This window comes from Emys orbicularis, chromosome 7 (assembly GCF_028017835.1).
Source record: "Emys orbicularis isolate rEmyOrb1 chromosome 7, rEmyOrb1.hap1, whole genome shotgun sequence".
Classification (NCBI taxonomy): Eukaryota; Metazoa; Chordata; order Testudines; family Emydidae; genus Emys; species Emys orbicularis.
The window spans coordinates 89827650-89848687 of NC_088689.1; the positions used below are offsets into that span (position 1 = coordinate 89827650).

At 42.1% G+C, this 21038-nt stretch overlaps 1 protein-coding gene across 1 annotated transcript in view; it reads left to right on the plus strand.

Annotated features, from left to right (window-relative positions):
* IARS1 (isoleucyl-tRNA synthetase 1) overlaps positions 1-21038 on the plus strand; it is a 213352-nt gene that overhangs the window by 121913 nt on the left and 70401 nt on the right. The window contains exons 20-21 of the mRNA XM_065408763.1: positions 3824-3971; positions 16844-16964. Coding sequence (XP_065264835.1) covers positions 3824-3971; positions 16844-16964 — 269 coding nt within the window. The remainder of the gene's footprint in view (positions 1-3823; positions 3972-16843; positions 16965-21038) is intronic.

Here is a 21038-nt window from a genome sequence, read left to right on the forward strand (position 1 = left end):
TATTGCCAGCCCTGAAAGTTCAAAAATCTCCAGTCACACTTATAAATCATGTGAGACTGGCTCACAAATTATGAGATTAAAAAATTATGTAGAGTTTTTGGTCTGTTTGAAGATCTTTGTATTTCCCCTCCCCACCTCCACTGTATGTGAGACAATTAGTGTTGTAAACTCTGCCAGATTTATTGAGTAAGGTAGCCTGGATCTTCCAGCTTATCCCCCATTCTAATGAATTAATTTTTGTGTTGTTCCCCCCTCTCTCCCCCCCCCCCCATGTCCATTCTGCCAGGCCTGGGTGGGCAGCTGCATGGGGTCCTCTTCACTCCCTTCACAGTGCTGGTCCCTGTGGGTACTCACTATGGGTGTGCATGTGCTCCATGCCCCTCAGACTGGAAACTTTTCAGTAGCAGTGTCTGTTAGTCCATGCCTGCTCCCTTTGCCGCCTTGTGCTCCCAACCAAGGGTATAAGGGGCATCACGGACCAACCACCTTGCTCCAGTTCCTTCTCTAATGTGAATAGAAGAAGGTCTGAGCTACTCTTCCTCAGGAGGCAGGAAAGTGGGTGACTGGGCTGAAGTTTGTGAGGGGACTGGAGCTTCTTGTATCATAGAATCATAGAATATCAGGGTTGGAAGGGACCTCAGGAGGTCATCTAGTCCAACCCCCTGCTCAAAGCAGGACCAATTCCCAACTAAATCATCCCAGCCAAGGCTTTGTCAAGCCTGACCTTAAAAACCTCTAAGGAAGGAGATTCCGCCACCTCCCTAGGTAACCCATTCCAGTGCTTCACCACCCTCCTAGTGAAAAAGTTTGTCCTAATATCCAACCTAAACCTCCCCCACTGCAACTTGAGACCATTACTCCTTGTTCTGTCATCTAGTACCACTGAGAACAGTCTAGATCCATCCTCTTTGGAGCCCCCTTTCAAGTAGTTGAAAGTAGCTATCAAATCCCCCCTCATTCTTCTCTTCTGCAGACTAAATAATCTCAGTTCCCTCAGCCTCACCTCATAAGTCATTTTGAGACTGGTTCCAGATCCAGCCAAAATCCTGTGACTTGAGAACAAATCGCAAGAGACAGTGACCGCATGTACAAAGACTTGTACAATGAGATTTGCTATACCAAAAAATAAAAAAATTGGAGGCCAAATTGCTGTTTCATTTATTTAGTAATTAGACGTAATACTGAACTATTTTATATTGCCACATATAGGTCATCTAAATTCAAAAGAAAGTTTCTTCTATTTTTAAACATGTATTGAAGTCCAGCTTTTAGAGTTGAATGTTAAATTCAAAGTAGTACACATTCCTGTACTGCTGACATTCATGCTTTACCATCTATTTGCCCGAACAGCTGTATTTTATGTATTATGTTTATGTGAGAAGGTCTTTCAAGAAGAATTCATGGTCCAGTATTTTTGAATGTATTCTGTCAGCCCAAGTTAGGGTTTTCAAGTGCCCTAAAGGAAATCTCTGTATAGATTCATTAGTTTAGAAATTTGTGTTCTAAAAAGTTCATAAAACATGACAAATTGAGTTCTGAAATAAATCTGTTACTGACCATGTTGAAATCTTAAAAAGAAAAGCTTTTTGGCAAGTTGAATGAAGTACTACATACATCTTTATTTTAAATAATTGTATAGGTTAAGTTAGCTGAGTGAGACACTAGTTCTGACCTACAGTAGTCTTTGTTATACTTAAGCTAGTAGAAACCAAGTTGTCTTTGTAGTTTAAAATACTAGCTTAGGGCAGTGCATATATAAGGTTTTAAAAGATAAACTTTTTGCAAACCGAAGTGGATACATATTATGATACACTTAAAAAAAGGTAAGTGAATATTGTTCTCATTATTACCGCAAAAATATAATATATATCTATTTATATATTTATATTTGTGTGAACTACTCTTCTCCTTTGCAGCAGATTTACAGGCTAGAGGCTTTAAATCTCATTCTAAATTATTTCAGATTTCACTGCTTACTTGTAGACGTATAGTAATTTTTAACCAACACAGAGACATTATGCATTATTCTAGGTACCGGTGTTTTTATTTGGTACTTTAAAAAAAAAAAATGTTGGCACACTGAGTGCCTGGTGGAAGAAGTTGACTTGTTTTGTTCAGTAAGGACACCTTAAGTTCTGTATTGTTGGCTCTAGTGGGGTAACTGGTAAAGAGGAATAGTGGCTCAATTTGACTTCATGTGGCTATGGAAATGGGTACTCCAAAAACAAGCACCCACTATCCTGTCCTTAAGATGAGATAAGGGGGGGAAAGGCAGGAAGTGAAAATCCCTTGTCTAAGCCAACGTTAAAAACTCTTATTTGCTCTTCATGCAGTATGGGAAAATCTCAACTGGCAGCTCTTAAAGTTGTCTGTTCTGACTGGCAGAGTTGAGCAAATAGTGGGAAGATATTTTCCCATCAGTTATGTTCTCCTTAATGACTTTGCATCTCTTGAGCCACACTGTAGGAGTTGTGAGCCTGCCCATGTGGGCCCTGAATCTTTTTGTGTAGTACTGGCATTTAGCCGGCATGTGCATAACATCCCTCAAGACCAATATTCTATTGAATCAGGTTGTAAATACCTGGTTTCCACCATGTCTCCATTCCTTTCTAACCACTAGCCAGTGCGGTCCTGGTACCTTACTCCCTCTACTTCTATGTGGGAAAGTTAGCTTTTTGTTACAAACCTTTCAATTTAGTTAATAGGATTAGTACAGGGAAAGTTGTTGAAAATTTTCTTTGTTTTTTCCCTCCTTGTTATCTGGATAAAATATACCGGTGGCCTTGTCTATTGTGGTGGAGGCAGAGAAAAAGGCAGGGATCAGTTTCCCTTCCAAAACATCAGTTGGATGTTTGCATGGCTAATGATTTTCAGTGCTTTTGGGAAGGGCACTCCTCCAGGGGATATGCTGTTTGTGAAGTCATCTCTCCCAAGATCCAGAAAGGAAATTGGGTCAATAGGGTTGTCTTTCTAATTACATGAGACCTGTTGGCTCAGGAGAAACTGATCTGAGACAGTGCTTCTTGGACCAAGTAGATCCAATTTGAAACCTTCCTTGGTATTGAAGTTGGGATCCTTTGGGCCCCATGCTGTTAGAGGAAGCCCTAAAAACAAACCGTCCATCTAAGTAGTATCCATTGCTAAAGGACGTAAGACTTTCAGATTGTGCCAGAGAAGAGCTTTGCCTTAACATGGATTCTTGAAACCTAGAACAGTCAAGAGACACTTTCTGAAGGATCCAGCAATTGACTCTGGCCTCAAGGCAGCCAGCCTCCTTGGATTCCAGGTGCAAGCAGGAGCGATTCTGAAAAAGGAGTGGCCTTCCTTCCTGCTGAGCTGATTGGATCACTCCTCAGCATCAGGACAGCTTTTGAATAAGTCACAACAGCAAGAGCACTTCTCCCTTATAGACTTTAAGGAGAGGATATATTAGTATTCTGATTCATATTTGGTTCTTAGTCCTGACTATTTTCCTTCTGAGTTCCACCATGTTAATACTTGTAGTATTCTAGCTGGAACAAGAATATGACTAGGGTACAAACCTTCATATCTTTAGCATGCTGTACCTACTTACGATTTTGTCTTTTTATGGATTTTCTTTTCTGTGAATCCATCCCCTCTAGTGTTTTTCTAACACTGTGGCACAATGTTTGGAATTTGCTATGGTTTGTAAAACATTTTGATAAGTATTTGCAGGTAAGCTTTTAGAGAGTGTAATTTTTTTTGTTAAAATGACAAGCTTTCTAATATGAGTAATAGAGACCATAGGGGAAATGTCATTAAACTTCTTCCTAGTTGACCCTATTGCACTGTTTCTCTGCAGGCTGTACCTCATCAATTCTCCTGTGGTAAGAGCAGAAAACTTGCGGTTTAAGGAGGAAGGAGTAAGAGATGTGCTGAAGGATGTCTTCCTGCCCTGGTACAACGCGTATCGCTTTCTCATTCAAAATATTGTGATCCTGCAACATAAGGTATGAAGTTTTGAGACACTGAGAAGGCAAAGGCTAGTTTGTACACCTGGTACTATTTCTCGGTGGATTATGTTATATTAATAACATGCCCTCTTGCCACAAAGCTAACCCCACCCCCTTAGTCTTCTTTTATTTTCTCCGTACCTTCTCTTGCTGGGCTCCTTAAGCCTGGAGTATGGTTCTCTGACCCGGTCCACCATGCTTCCATCCTGTGCTCCAAGAGCATGATCCATAGTTCACTGAAGTCAATACAAGTCATTTGCATTGACTTCAGCTCATTTTGAATCAGGCCCCAAATGCTACAAACGCTAATCTTCCCTTCTAAGCCGTAATGAGTGCATGTATGTGTATATCAAGGAAAATAGAAGGTACAGAGGAAGGATAAGGATAAAAAATGAGGTTAACTCTCAAGTTGCATACATCAGCAGCCAGAGTTAACTTACTGCTGTAGCTCTTTAGTCCTATTCTTCCCACTCCTTATGGCTTGGCTACATCCCTGTCATAAATTACATTGTAAACATCATTTTTAGTTGTCTGTAAAGCACTGTGTAGGTTTATGATGTTATAGAAATAACAGGAGGCGGAAGTTTACTGACGTCTGTAGTATGTTAGCTTTCTTGCTCTTACAAATATTATTCCTTTTCAAGATATAAACATTTCTTACAGTACAAAGGTGCTTTTATTTGGTTTTGAATTAAACTTTATGCTATAGCAAGGTTATAGTGTTGGAACTGAAATAGAAAAATTGAGCTGTGGAGTGAACCTTCTGTAGTACATGTTCGTTTTAAGCCTGGCTTCAAATCAGATCAATGCTGCTAGCATCACTTTCGACGAGGAGTAAGTTCACCAACCAAACACTAACGAGGACACCAGAGTTAACACCTGTGAAAAAAGTTCCATGAGGTCTGTTGGTCCTTTCAGAGCAGATTTCTGTTTTTCCTTCAACTAACTTTTCTTCCGTTTCTTTCCTTGGAAGGAACTGGCTCACACTACACCAAAAAAACCACTTTGTTTTAAAATAAAATTGGCTTATCCCAGCATTCTGTTAGATTTGTAGTTTAGTTTTGAACATTCTTGTTCAAAATGCTTGGTTTTTAAATCTTTCTGGAGTGTTGAATTTTCATGTGAGAAATGGGAGCAGCTCTGTGGTGTGAACTGGAACATAAGAACATAAGAAAGGCCGTACTGGGTCAGACCAAAGGTCCATCTAGCCCAGTATCTGTCTACCGACAGTGGCCAATGCCAGGTGCCCCAGAGGGAGTGAACCTAACAGGCAATGATCAAGTGATCTCTCTCCTGCCATCCATCTCCATCCTCTGACGAACAGAGGCTAGGGACATCATTCTTACCCATCCTGGCTAATAGCCATTTATGGACTTAGCCACCATGAATTTATCCAGTCCCCTTTTAAACATTGTTATAGTCCTAGCCTTCACAACCTCCTCAGGTAAGGAGTTCCACAAGTTGACTGTGCGCTGCGTGAAGAAGAACTTCCTTTTATTTGTTTTAAACCTGCTGCCTATTAATTTCATTTGGTGACCCCTAGTTCTTGTATTATGGGAATAAGTAAATAACTTTTCCTTATCCACTTTCTCAACATCACTCATGATTTTATATACCTCTATCATGTCCCCCCTTAGTCTTCTCTTTTCCAAACTGAAGAGTCCTAGCCTCTTCAATCTTTCCTCATATGGGACCCTCTCTAAACCCTTAATCATTTTAGTTGCTCTTTTCTGAACCTTTTCTAGTGCTAGAATATCTTTTTTGAGGTGAGGAGACCACATCTGTACACAGTATTCGAGATGTGGGCGAACCATGGATTTATATAAGGGCAATAATATATTCTCAGTCTTATTCTCTATCCCCTTTTTAATGATTCCTAACATCCTGTTTGCTTTTTTGACTGCCTCTGCACACTGCGTGGACATCTTTAGAGAACTATCCACGATGACGCCAAGATCTTTTTCCTGACTCGTTGTAGCTAAATTAGCCCCCATCATGTTGTATGTATAGTTGGGGTTATTTTTTCCAATGTGCATTACTTTACATTTATCCACATTAAATTTCATTTGCCATTTTGTTGCCCAATCACTTAGTTTTGTGAGATCTTTTTGAAGTTCTTCACAATCTGCTTTGGTCTTAACTATCTTGAGTAGTTTAGTATCATCTGCAAACTTTGCCACCTCACTGTTTACCCCTTTCTCCAGATCATTTATGAATAAATTGAATAGGATAGGTCCTAGGACTGACCCTTGGGGAACACCACTAGTTACCCCTCTCCATTCTGAGAATGTACCATTAATTCCTACCCTTTGTTCCCTGTCCTTTAACCAGTTCTCAATCCATGAAAGGACCTTCCCTTTTATCCCATGACAGCTTAATTTACGTAAGAGCCTTTGGTGAGGGACCTTGTCAAAGGCTTTCTGGAAATCTAAGTACACTATGTCCACCGGATCCCCCTTGTCCACATGTTTGTTGACCCCTTCAAAGAACTCTAATAGATTAGTAAGACACGATTTCCCTTTACAGAAACCATGTTGACTATAGCTCAAGAGTTTATGTTTTTCTATGTGTCTGACAATTTTGTTCTTTACTATTGTTTCAACTAATTTGCCCGGTACCGACGTTAGACTTACCGGTCTGTAATTGCCGGGATCACCCCTAGAGCCCTTTTTAAATATTGGCGTTACATTAGCTAACTTCCAGTCATTGGGTACCGAAGCCGATTTAAAGGACAGGTTACAAACCTTAGTTAATAGTTCCGCAACTTCACATTTGAGTTCTTTCAGAACTCTTGGGTGAATGCCATCTGGTCCCGGTGACTTGTTAATGTTGAGTTTATCAATTAATTCCAAAACCTCCTCTAGTGATACTTCAATCTGTGACAGTTCCTCAGATTTGTCACCTACAAAAGCCAGCTCAGGTTTGGGAATCTCCCTAACATCCTCAGCCGTGAAGACTGAAGCAAAGAATCCATTTAGTTTCTCCGCAATGACTTTATCATCTTTAAGCGCTCCTTTTGTATTTTCATCGTCAAGGGGCCCCACTGGTTGATTAGCAGGCTTCCTGCTTCTGATGTACTTAAAAAACATTTTGTTATTACCTTTGGAGTTTTTGGCTAGCCGTTCTTCAAACTCCTCTTTGGCTTTTCTTATTACACTCTTGCACTTAAGTTGGCAGTGTTTGTGCTCCTTTCTATTTGCCTCACTAGGATTTGACTTCCACTTTTTAAAGGAAGTCTTTTTATCTCTCACTGCTTCTTTTACATGGTTGTTAAGCCACGGTGGCTCTTTTTTAGTTCTTTTACTGTTTTTCTTAATTTGGGGTATACATTGAAGTTGAGCCTCTATTATGGTGTCTTTAAAAAGGGCCCACGCAACTTGCAGGGATTTCACTTTAGTCACTGTACCTTTTAACTTTTGTCTAACTAACCCCCTCATTTTTGTATAGTTCCCCCTTTTGAAATTAAAGGCCACAGTGTTGGGCAGTTGAGGTGTTCTTCCCACCACAGGGATGTTGAATGCTATTGTATTATGGTCACTATTTCCAAGCGGTCCTGCTATAGTTACCTCTTGGACCAGCTCCTGCGCTCCACTCAGGATTAAATCTAGAGTCGCCTCTCCCCTTGTGGGTTCCCGTACCAGCTGCTCCATGAAGCAGTCATTTAAAGTATCGAGAAATTTTATCTCTGCATTTCGTCCTGAAGTGAAATGTTCCCAGTCAATATGGGGATAATTGAAATCCCCCACTATTATTGGGTTCTTAATTTTGATAGCCTCTCTAATTTCCCTTAGCATTTCATCATCACTATTACTGTCCTGGTCAGGTGGTCGATAATAGATCCCTAATGTTATATTTTTACTAGAGCATGAAATTTCTATCCATAGAGACTCTATGGAACCTGTGGATTCGCTTAAGATTTTTACTTCATTTGAATCTACACTTTCTTTAACATATAGTGCCACTCCTCCCCCTGCACGGCCTGTTCTGTCCTTCCGATATATTTTGTACCCCGGAATGATTGTGTCCCATTGATTGCTCTCAGTCCACCAGGTTTCTGTGATGCCTATTATATCTATATCCTCCTTTATCACAAGGCACTCTAGTTCACCCATCTTATTATTTAGACTTCTGGCATTTGTGTACAAGCACTTTAAAAACTTGTCCCTGTTTATTAGCCTGCCTTTTTCTGATGTGCCAGATTCTTTTTTATGTGGCTGTTTATCATCTGATCCGGCCCTTACATTATACTTTTCAGTCCTCTGCTCCTGACTATAACCTGGAGATTCTCTATCATCAGACTCTCCCCTAAGAGAAGTCTGTGTCCGATCCACACGCTCCTCTGCAGCAGTCGGCTTTCCCCCATCTCCTAGTTTAAAAACTGCTCTACAACCTTTTTAATGTTTAGTGCCAGCAGTCTGGTTCCACTTTGGTTTAGGTGGAGCCCATCTCTCCTGTATAGGCTCCTCCCATCCCAGAAGTTTCCCCAGTTCCTAATGAACGTGAACCCCTCCTCTCTACACCATCGTCTCATCCACGCATTGAGACTCTGAAGCTCTGCCTGCCTACCTGGCCCTGCGCGTGGAACTGGGAGCATTTCTGAAAATGCCACCATAGAGGTCCTGGATTTCAGTCTCTTCCCTAGCAGCCTAAATTTGGCTTCCAGGACATCTCTCCTACCCTTCCCTATGTCATTGGTACCTACATGTACCACGACCACCGGCTCCTCCCCAGCACTACACATAAGTCTATCTAGATGCCTCGAGAGATCCGCAACCTTCGCACCAGGCAGGCAAGTCACCATACGGTTCTCCCGGTCATCACAGACCCAGCTATCTACATTTCTAATAATCGAATCTCCCATTACTAACACCTGCCTTTTCCTAGAAACTGGAGTTCCCTCCCCCGGAGAGGCAACCTCAGTGCGAGAGGCAACCCCAGAACCATCTGGAAGGAGGGTCCCAACTACGGGAAAGTTTCCCTCTGCTCCCATTGACTGCTCTACTTCCCTGGGCCCTTCTTCCTCCTTAACAGCACAGGTGCTGTCTAAGCGGAGGTGGGACAATTCTACAGTGTCCCGGAAAGCCTCATCAACATACCTCTCTGCCTCTCTCAGCTCCTCCAGTTCCGCCACCCTGGCCTCCAAAGTCCGTACATGGTCTCTGAGGGCCAGGAGCTCCTTGCACCGACTGCACACATACGCCACCCGCCCACAGGGCAGGTAATCATACATGCAACAGTCGGTGCAATAAACTGGATAGCCCCCACTCTGCTGCTGGGCTTCTGCCTGCATTGTATCCTAGTTAGTGAAAGGGTGGTTTACAGAAGGGAGTTTTGGAATGTGGTTTGGTTTATAGGTTTTAGGGGGGGGCCACGGGGATGGGGTTACGGCTGGCGAGGGACTCCCACTCCCTTCCCACTCCCCTTCTAAACTCCCTTGCGAAACTCCCTGTTAGCAGCCCCTGGTCGCTTGTGCGCGGCTTTATAAAGCCCTGGCCTGAGTGAATGCCCCGCCCACTGATTAAGGCACAGCCAATTACCAGAGGCTTCGAGCTTTCAAACCTGCCTCCAACTGCCAGCCAGAGCACACGGTCCCTCAAACAACCGAACAAACAAACACAAGCTCAGCACACAGCAAGTAACCCCCAAACACAAACAAACACACTACAGACAGTCACTTACCCCACAGATGCTGTATTAGCTCCTCCTTCACCTGGAGAACTCCCTTGCGAAACTCCCTGTTAGCAGCCCCTGTTCGCAAACTTCATCTAAAAGCAAAAGTTAGTTCCCACTGATTTAGTTGCTCTTTATTTCTGTAAATCTAACACATCTGTACACCATATTCAGGGCCGGCTCTGGCTTTTTTGCCGCCCCAGGCAAAAAAGCCTCCGCCGCTCCTCTCCCCCCCCCCCCGCGGGGGGGGGGCGGAGCCCGGGGGGAGGGCGGCCGGAGCCCCGGGGCGAGGGTGGCGAGCCCCGGCGGGGGCTCCGCTCTCCCCCCGGCGGCCGGGGGGAGGGCGCCGGAGGGGAGGGCGGCCGGAGCCCTGGGAGGAGGGCGGTGAGCCCCGGCGGGGGCTCGGCTCTCCCTCCCCCCCCGGCGGCCAGAGCGCCGGGGGCAGGGCGGCGAGCCCCGGCGGGGGCAGGGCGGCGAGCCCCGGCGGGGGCTCGGCTCTCCCCCCGGCGGCCAGAGCGCCGGGGGCAGGGCGGCGAGAGGGCGGCGAGCCCCGGCTGGGGCTCGGCTCTCCCCCCGGCAGCCGGGGGGAGGGCGCGGGGGGGAGGGCGGCCAGAGCGCCGGGGAGAGGGCGGCGAGCCCGGCTGTGGCCCCGCTCTCCCCGGCGGCCCGAGCGCCGCGCCGCCCCCCTCCAGGTGCCGCCCCAAGCACCAGCTTGGTTGCCTGGTGCCTGGAGCCGGCCCTGACCATATTATACTAGTGCTTCTATTGGACTCTGGGATCAGGAGTTGGTTTGATGTCAGGGACTTATTTTGAAGAAATTGAACAATGTTGGAAATTGCACCATACCCTGTCTTGCACCCTTTTTCTCATACCGAGCCTGTAAATCTGTCACTAATTGCATAATCTGGACATGTTTTCTAGTTTAAAGGCAGCAACTGCCACAAATCCATCCTCGCCTTCTTGAGCGCCAGGGCATGTTTTGCTTCATAGCTCACAACTAGGTAGGGAGGGAGAGGAATTATTTCAGCTCAGTACTAATGTGGACACGAGAACAAATGGATATAAACTGGCCATCGGGAAGTTTAGGCTTGAAATTAGACAAAGGTTTCTAACCATCAGAGGGGTGAAGTTCTGGAACAGCCTTCCGAGGGAAACAGTGGGGGCGAAAGACCTCTCTGGCTTTAAGATTAAGCTTGATAAATTTATGGAGGGGATGGTTTGATGGGATAACGTGATTTTAGTCAATAGGTCAATAACGTGCCATCGCTGGTAATTAGTAACAATGGTCAATGATGGGATATTAAAAGTTACTACAGAGAACTTTTTTCCAGAGGGTCTGGCTGGAGAATCTTGCTCGCATGCTCGGGGTTCAGCTGATCGCCATATTTGGGGTCGGGAAGGAATTTTCCTCCAGGGTAGATTGGCAGAGGCCCTGGAGGTTTTTCGCCTTCCTCCGCAGCATGGGGCAGGGGTCGCTTGCTGGAGGATTCTCTGCGACTTGAAGTCTTTAAATCATGATTTGGGGACTTCAACAGCTGAGTCAAGGGAGTGGGTGGGTCAGCTTTTGTGTCCTGCATCATGCGGGAGGTCAGACTAGATGATCATAATGGTCCCTTCTGACCTTAAAGTCTATGAGTCTGAGTCTATGAGGTAATAGGAAAGGAGGGTTTGAAGCTTTGACTCTCTCATCTTGCTGACCTTTACTTAAGTTTGGAGTGATAATTTCTCAGAGCTTCAAAAGCACTCTTGGTAGCATATATACCAAAAAAATCAATGAAGTCACCAATAAATAATAAAAAAAATTACGGAGAGTAATTACTGTAAGAACTCTCATACTGGGTCAGACCAAAGGTCCATCTAGCCCAGTATACTGTAAATCAGTAATACTGAATAAAGAAATTCATCATTCCTAAAAAAAGTCACACATGCCACCTAAGATAACTGCATTCACTGTAGATTTGCATAAAAATGTTGGTAGTCAAGAATACTTGATACTAGACATTCATGTACATAAAAGGAGGAGGGAGAAAAATTGTTTTTCTTAATCTCCGAGGATAGGACAAGAAGCAATGGGTTTAAATTGCAGCAAGGGCAGTTTAGGTTGTACATTAGGAAAAAATTCCTAACTCTCAGGGTGGTTAAGCACTGGAATAAATTGGCTAGGGAGGTTGTGGAATCTCTGTCAATGGAGATATTTTTAAGAGCAGATTAGACAAAGACCTGTCAAGGATGGTCTTGATAATACTTAGTCCTGCCATAAGTATGGGGGACTGGACTAAATGACCTCTCAAGATCCCTTTCAGTCCTATGATTCTATGAATCACTTAGCAATAGGAAGAGGACAGCACCATGTATAACCTATATTGCATCTTTGTAAAATAGTTACTATCTGCAATAGGTCTTTGAATGTAACCAGTAAATGTCAAGAGCTAATGAAAGACACTGGAGTAAGTGATATGTGTGTTGAACACTTCCTGTTAATCCACAAAAAAGATCAAAATGTCTTTCCTCAGCAACACTATTATTTTGCCAGATGTTGAAATTTTTACATATGTGGAGTGTGGGATCCTTTGAAAGCAATTTCTTCCTTTCAACAAAGTCATCATATAACAAGTTACCACTTATTAGTGCAGACATTTCCAATAGGCTGGAAACTAAGCAAAAACTAAGCAAAAAGTTCAGACCTTGTAGTACTCTTGAAATTATGGTAGCCACTATTAATAATCACTTTGGAAGGCTGCCATTTGAAGTGATAATGGCAGCAGACTTCAATAAATAGTTGTGCAAAATGGTTTTGTCTTTTTAGTAGTAATCTTTTCAAGGAAAGTTTGGTAACTACCTTATAATTAACAAGGCTTTTCTGAGGATCCTCACAGCCTTCATAAGAAATTTCTCATGTTCCCTAAAAACATTCAATTTTTTTTTTCACCTGTGACCATGGAATTAGCTGAAATGAGCTTTGCAGCCAACCATTTTGTGCTGTCATCCCATTAGATTTTGCAAGATCAGCAGAGCTGGGGTTAGGTGACATATGTGGAAAACCTGGATCCTTCAGCAAATAATTTTTTGATTCAGCAAATGTAATTTTTCTTTATGAATCAGTAATGAAACAATGCCTCAGCATAGAATTAGAAGATAATATGCTGCTGAAGGTGTTATTTTTGGGGTAAGACCTAATATAGAGGCTCTGGCCACTTGTTAGTTTCATTATACTTCCTGTAAGAGAGAAATAGCTAATCCCAGTGTCCTGGCTGAAATCTGGTAATTACATTCTGCCCCTTAAAATTGCCATTGCAGTTACAGTTGGGTAAATTATTGTTCACTTTCCCCACCCGGAGTTGTTGTGTAATTTTGTTGTGCACCATTAAGCAGCTTGCACTTTGCACCACAGAGGTGGTTGCATGAATCGTGGACAAAGAGATCCATATGTAGTTTCACTTGTCTGGGCAATCAGAGGAATCCCAGTTCAAAGATGAGCTCCTCAACTGAGGGTATGCCTACATTACAATTAGACACTCGCGGCTGGCCCGCACCATTGACTCAGGCTTGTGGGGCTCGGGCGAAGGGGCTATTTAATTGCAGTGTAGATGTTTGGACTCCGGATGGAGCACAGGGTCTGGGGGTCCCAAGCCTGAACTTTTACACTGCAATTAATCAGCCCCTTAGCCCGAGTCAGCTGGGACAGGCCAACCGTGGGTTTTTAATTGCAATGTAGAGAGGCCTATGGCCAGATGTGGTGTACTGACTTAAATTCTAATGGCTTTTGCTTTAACAGCCTTGATATGGTATCGGTTGGGACTGTGGCCACACAATATTGCTTTAAGTTTGTGAGAGAGAAAAGGTGGGTGAGGTAATGTATTCAGCTGTAACATTCTGAATACAAGATGGAACAGATTATTTAGTGTAAGTAGTTAACACATATTTCAAGGGACAGTGGCCCATTAATATCCCAGCAGTCATAGGGGGAAAAGGGAGGGGGGAAAAAGCCAGGAGCAGGGGATTAAGTGGGTTACAGATAGTTGTAATAAGCCATACATCCAGTGACTCTGTTCAGTCCATGATTTTTAGTGTCTAGCAAAGTGATAAAATGAAGGTCGCAGGCTTGTCTTGTGAAGGTGTAGTACAGGATTTCTTTGAGGATGAGGACTGAGAGGTCAGACCTAGAGTGACAATTGTTTACCCACAGGTGATATGGTGTGTTTGTCTTATTTTTCTGTGAGAGTTCATTCGAGAGCATAGTGATTGTCTGGTTTCACCCACATTGTTATTATTGGGGCATTTTGTGTACCTCGTCCAGTGCACCACATGCAGTGATAAGTATGTGTAGGATCTCTGGATCTTGAAAGGTGTGTTGTGGGGGGTGTTGATCATCAGCAGTGGAGAGATGTCTGCAGGTTTTGCATCTGTTCTTCTGGCAGGGTCTGGTGTTGCTTTGAGTTGGTGTGCCCTGGTCTGTGGGGAGCTTGCTGGGTGCGGCGTCGGGGGTGGGGGGCGGGATAGCTCAGTGGTTTGAGCATTGGCCTGCTAAACCCAGAGTTGAGTTTAATCCTTGAGGGAGCCACTTAGGGATCTGGGGCAAAAATCTGTCTGGGGATTGGTCCTACTTTGAGCAGGGGGTTGGACTAGATGACCTCCTAAGGTCCCTTCCAACCCTGATATTCTATGATTCTATGCTTCTGATGATGAGGTTGTTTAAAGGCCAGAAGAGAGCGTTCAGGAAAGATTTCTTTCAGGGTGTGCTCCCTATCAAGTATGGGTTGTAATTGTTTGATACCCAGTATGGGTTTCCAGTGTGGGGTGGTAGGTAACAGCTAGTGGTGATGGAGTTTTATTTCTGTATTGAAGCAGGTTCTTTTGGACTATTTGTGTGGCCCGTTCCTTGATGCAATCTGCTTCTCTGGTGGAGTGTCCTTGTTTGGTGACGGTGCTTTTAAGCATGTTACGGTGTACATCATGGACTTTCTCCTCAGAGCATATTCTATGGTATCTGAGTACCTGGCTGTAGCTAAGATTTCTTGGTGTGTTTGGGGTGATAACTGGATCTGTGAAGGTAGGTATGTTAATCTGTGCGTTTCATGTAGATAATTGTTTTAAGTTTGCAAAGCAGTTTGGGATCTTTTTGGATGGAAGATGCTGTACGTGAGATACTATTTCTTTACTATACCATTACAAGAAACCTTGTGACAAAGGCAAGCCTCCTATATAGAAGAAATGTATTTCAGTGGCATTTGGAAAGAACAGTTCTTATTATTAGGAAGCCTACTGTAATTACTTTCAACAAATAACAGAAGACTTCCTATTTCATATTTTCTAAACAAGATGCACTTGCTTAAAGGTCACATAAAAACACGTGTCTTACCATGTCTCTTGCTAATTCTATGGTTGGATAAGTGTGCCTGCAAATTAGTGCAACACATTCTTGTCCATTTTTTCCTTGTCTTCAGACCTAACCCCTCTCAAACTGTTTTTTTTTTTTTTTTTTTTAATTAGATTTTTCAAGAATGAAAATCCTCACTACAGGGATAGCAGGCCTTTAGAGAAAACCTGTAGGGAGTGGTATAAGGGATTCAGTAGGGATCTCCACTGATCATTGTTTAAAAGCTGCGCAGTTAGAAGTCAATGTGATATTCTCCCTCCCTCCCTGAAAGAGCAAAGTGAATGGATAGATTATCAATTTAGCACATATACTTCTAGCCTTTTCCCACCTTTTCTTTTGCAGTGTATAATACATTAGAGTCCAGTGTTCAGGGGCAGTGGACAGTGCTGCCTCTCATGAAATGCTAAATATGTACAGTAATGACATGATGCCTGCCTAAAATTCCTCCGGCAGTTCCAGTTGGGTTTGCTATCCTTTCCACCTACCCTTAACAATTCTTTTGGGGTGCCATGTGCTGTTGAACAATTGCTGCATTTCAAAATGAAAGTTATTTATGTACATCTCTACTCCAATATAACGCGACCCGATATAACATGAATTCGGATATAACGCGGTAAAGCAGCGCACGGGGGGCTGCGTGCTTCGGCGGATCAAAGCAAGTTCTATATAACGTGGTTTCACCTATAACATGGTAAGAATTTTTGGCTCCCGAGGACAGCGTTCTATCGGGATAGAGGTGTACATGTCCTATATCTATCTATATAATATAATATATATTTTAATTAACACACACACACACACACACACACACACACACACACACACACACACACACACACACACACCCCTCAGAGTCAGTAAAGTTTGTTAAATGCTTTGGATTCCAGCTGGATGAAGGGGATGTAAAATCAGTATCATTAGCCTGTGTTTGTAAATTGTGATTAGGCTACATGTAAAAGGTGTAAAACGTGGGATTATTGAATTCTCTTGTGTACTGTACTACTATTTCTGTATTCTAATAAATACAAAAAAATGGTCCCTTTTGTAGTTTACATTGTTGTGTAATGAAACAGGGATCAGTGCAAGTCAGTTTATCTTGGCTTTTTCTGTTAATGTGTCCCAAGAACAAATGTGTATCTGACACTGAGTACTCTTACTAACCAATGTAATGGAGAAGAGCCTGGACAGGACGCTTTTGTCAATGGATAACAAATGGGCTTTTAAGAGGAAGGATGGTCCAGTCGTTAGGGCACTAGTTTAGGACATGGGAGACTTGGATTCAGTTCCCTGCTTCATCACAGACTGTGATCTTGGGCAAGACACCAAGGCCTGGTCTACAGTTGGGGGCGGGATCGATCTAAGCTACGCAACTTCAGCTACGTGAATAACGTAGCTGAAGTTGACGGACTTAGATCGACTTACCGTGGTGTATTCACCGTGGTGAGTCGACTGCTCCCGCTCCCCTGTCGACTCTGCCTGCGCCTCTCGCGGCGGTGGAGTACAGGAGTCGACGGAAGAGCGCTCGGAGGTCGATTTATCGTGTCTAGACTAGATGCAATAAATCGACCCCCGCTGGATTGATCGCTGCCCGCCGATCTGGCGGGTAGTGTAGACATACCCTTATTCTCTGTCTCAGTTCCCCATCTGTAAAATGAGGTTAAAATGGCATTGACCTAACTCACAGAGGTGTTGTGAGATAAACACATTAAAAGATTGTGAAGTGCTTTGAGATCTACTGATGATAGATATTATTTTATAGGATTTAATGTGTTCAAGCATTGACATGCTATACTACTATTCATTTTTCCAATGATGTTTATAGGAAGATGGAAAGGAATTCCTGTACAATGAGAACACGATGAAGGAGAGCAACAACATCATGGATAAATGGATTCTTTCCTTCACACAGTCACTCATTCAGTTCTTCAAGGCCGAAATGGCAGGTATGTGCATCTTTTGCTTTTTGTTTCAGTTCAGAAAAAGATTTCATTTGAGTAATTTTCACTGACTGGTGACTAGGGAGGGGCTTGCACAAAGGATGCATTTATCCAGGGATTTTCAGATTTCAGATCAGACTGCATGAAAGAAAGGGGCAAAAAAATCTTAAAACAATAACACAGGGAAATGTACAGCTACAGAATATTAATTTAATTGATGTACATACCATTCTTGCTGTTACAAGAACTTAGTTCTGGTGATACCGTGGCCTTCAGCCTGGAGTAACTTCTCCAACAATGAAGTCTGTAAGATGACCACGGTTTTTGAAATACTCACATTCATTTCACAGTGCTGTTGAACTCGCCCGTCTGGGCTCAGTAATAAAGGTTTATTGAGTTTACCTGGTGCGATAGAACCTTTCAGAGATTTAGGGCAATTAACAAATCTATTATGAAATAGTAATGAATCTGGAAGTAGTGATTGAACGACAGTCTTAAACAAAAATGAGTTCCTCCTCCTCCCCCCAAAAATTGAGAGTTGTGAGGAAGATCAAAATGGTAAAAGATAACTTCAGCCAGATAAAATAATCTTGAGAAATAACCATATTGGGTAAATTTCATCCCACACTGGGCAAATCGCTTGACATTGTTTCTTAGGTCAGTAACCCTCTTGGATATGTTGAAGAGAATGGATTTCTCTAGTTGCTTCTTAAATCACAGCACCAGGAACACATTAAAAATATACTATTTATCATTTTTATGGCTTATTTATATAAAATATCTGTTTCATGCTGTCACATTTCTCCATATGCTCATGTTGTATTGGTGTGCCATTTAAATGTAGGAGGAAGGTGCAGGAACCCACTGAAGCAAGTAGTCTGGTGCAATGAACTATATGCCCGTGAGTCAAAGCATATTTTAAAGGGCACTGGACACTTAGGCTATGTCTACACTGCCCTGTAGTTGGGACTACAGAGTTGTGAATAGCAGTGCGCACCAAAGTGCTGCGCTGTGGGCTCAGACTAAAAGGTTCCTAATTCCTATTAAATATAGTCTTGTTTGAAGAGGATTCCATTAATGTGAACTAGGAATATTTCAGTTTGTGTCCACAGCATTCACACGCAAAAGTTGCAGCATAGCGCTTTGTTGAATACTACTATTGGCAGCCCTTTAGTCCAAACTGTGGGTCAGTGTAGACAAGCCCTCAGAGATATCTGCAAAGGAGGTTGGCTTTCACCATCATAGCACTTGTTAAATCCCAAGAACTTTAGCATAGCTGGGAAGCCTATGAATTCTTCAGTTGTCCAAGAAAGTATTGTAGAAATCCTGCACTGAATTATTGAGGCTGCACTTATCGATGCTGTTCACTGAATTAATTCAGTTTACGGTAGCAGTAAAGATGTTTAGGGTATGGCACAAATTGCACTTGAGGGAATCTGGTACACAACTATTCCATTTATTAGAAATCTGTTGTAAAGCTCTGCAGAGGCTTTCCTCTGCTTCTATAGCTTCATGAACTCCCTCTGGTGGAACCTTGACTGCCACTAGGACAGCTCTAATGAATTTGTTCCCTTTGCCATGGTAAAGCAATTCTTTCATCATTGCCATGATGAAATAGACTTATTGGTTGAATACCAAGTTCTGAAATTGTGACCAGAATGGGAACAAGCCTCATGTTTCAGAGCTCTGAGTACGTATCAGGTTAAAAAAGAGGAAAGACCCCCTAGGGCCATCCTTTCCTTGATATGTAGAGGAAAGAATGCAGATATCTGGGAGAAGAGTGGAAAAGTAAGTTTTTTCTTTGTATGATATCGTATTTGTGCACACATTGAATAGGAATTGGTTAGAGTTCTAAAGAGAAGAGTGTTGATAGAAAAAAGAAAAATGCGGGGAAGAGATCTCTTCTTATGCATCAGATCTCTCCACCTTGGGTTCTTAATGGGGGGAAAAAATCTAACAAACAATGAGAGAGGTCTTATTGACTGGCTTTATAAAAAAGAAAAGTGTGTATTTTGCTAAGAAGAAGAAAAACTTTCACTTAAAAGAAAAACATAAGAAAAAGGAAGTCAAGAAGCTGCTCTGCTGTAGCAATGTATTGATGTTAGATGCTAATGTTTATTTTTAGGCTAGATGAAAGTATGTTACATTCCCCTAATGAGTATCACATCTCACGTTGAGGTGAATGATGATGAATGTAATATTTTTACTTATACTTCTGCATAAAACATCTGAATCCATTTAATTTGCAAATACATTACTGGATTTCACCAGTTTTACCTTGTCATAATCTGCAGTACTTTTCAAAAAATTAATATCAGCTTGTTTTTTTTGATGAATTTTCACATTTATACTTTTATATAATCAATTAGATCAAAGAGGTGAGACTTTGAAAATAATGAACAAATAGACATAGTAGCATTTATAGTTGAAGAGTGACTGGAACTAAACTTGATGTATGTCACGATGGTCACTCTTGGCAATAAATGCCACGTGACTTCATAGTTACTGTGCTAAAGATCTAACTAACTACCTGGATAAGAATAACCGAACACAGAGAAACCAAAATCAAACCAATTACAATGGAATCCTTGTACTTAAAAAAACTGTGTTGAACAACATAAGAGGCTATTTTATGTGTGTGCGTGAAACATTTTAAAAGGGCACGAAATACTGCACTGAATGAAAAGGTAATTCAGTGCACTTCAGCTTTATTTCTCTTTTGGCAATTTCTGTATTCAGAGTGTAGCTAAATTTCATATCAGTTGGCCACCTACAGTACAGTATCTACTTGTAGTCCTAAAGCACCATTTAACCCCTTGATAACAGCTGAATCTGTCCACATTTTTAACCAGCAGTTTAGGTAGCCAGCTTCTAGGCTAAATATGATTCAATGACGGTTGTCCCTATTTTGTATCATACTTTAATTGGGTGGCATTGGAGGAAAGGGAAGAGAATAAGAACACTCCAACTTCTGGGTGATTGGGGAGCCTAGAAAGAGTTATGAAAAGTTTATAGGGTAAGAAGAAAGTTGACTGAAAGTCCCTTGACATGGGAGCACTCCTACGGACCTGTTTAGAAGTGGTGCAAACAAGTTCATTAAAATGTGGTGGTGTTTTTTTCAGTGACTTAGAGCAAACTCAGTCACTGGAAATATTTGAAATAGCTTCAACTTTTTTTTTTTTAAAGGGAGAAAATCATGCAAGTGCTCTGATCTTAAAAAGTAGATCAGTCTGGTTCCATCTTATTTGTGTGAACTAAAATGTCACATTTTTAGAAAAAATGGGAATAACTTGTATAACTGCTAGTGCTTTAAAAACAAACTGTTGCCACTGTTAGAGCGGGAGCCATTTTTACCACCTGCAGTAGTTGAACTTATTGTAGTATTTCCCAGTCTATACCTTGGTAAAAGAAATATTGTGGTAAATGTTTTATTGACACCCAATGAATACTCCCACTCCTAGTTGCTCACCAGGGTGCTGTGCTGAACCAAAATTTGGTTCCCACATGCTCTTGACTTCCTGGAGCTACACAGAGTATAGGCACTGTCTCTCTGGCTCTGGGTCTCTAGGCACACACTCCATATCCAGACCCCATGTCTGGCACTCCTGATGGCAGTGGGGACCCTCCAATCCAAATGCCTAGGCCCTGAAACTAATCTCTCCCAAGTTTGTTGAGAAGCTGCTGCATTCGCCTAGAGTTCCACCAAAGCCAGGATCTGTAACACAGGTAACCAAACAGTATATATTGTTGTAGCTATAATATAGCCATCAACGCTACATAATATTGTTTGTTTTTAATGAACTTACGAATTTTAAACTGGGTAGTACCAAACAACTGGCCACATTGCTTAACAAATGCCAAATTAAAATTAACTAAGTTAAACAAAATTTTAATCAATAAAAAAATTATTTATAATTGTTGGTTAAACTTTTTTTAAACTTATTGTTAATTTTAATTTAATGTTTAACCAAACATACCATATTTATGACTGAAACTTGCAAAAAAAAATTAGTATATTATAATACACGAATGATAGTTATATCCTAATTATTACAATGAAATAATGTGGTGGTATAAAAA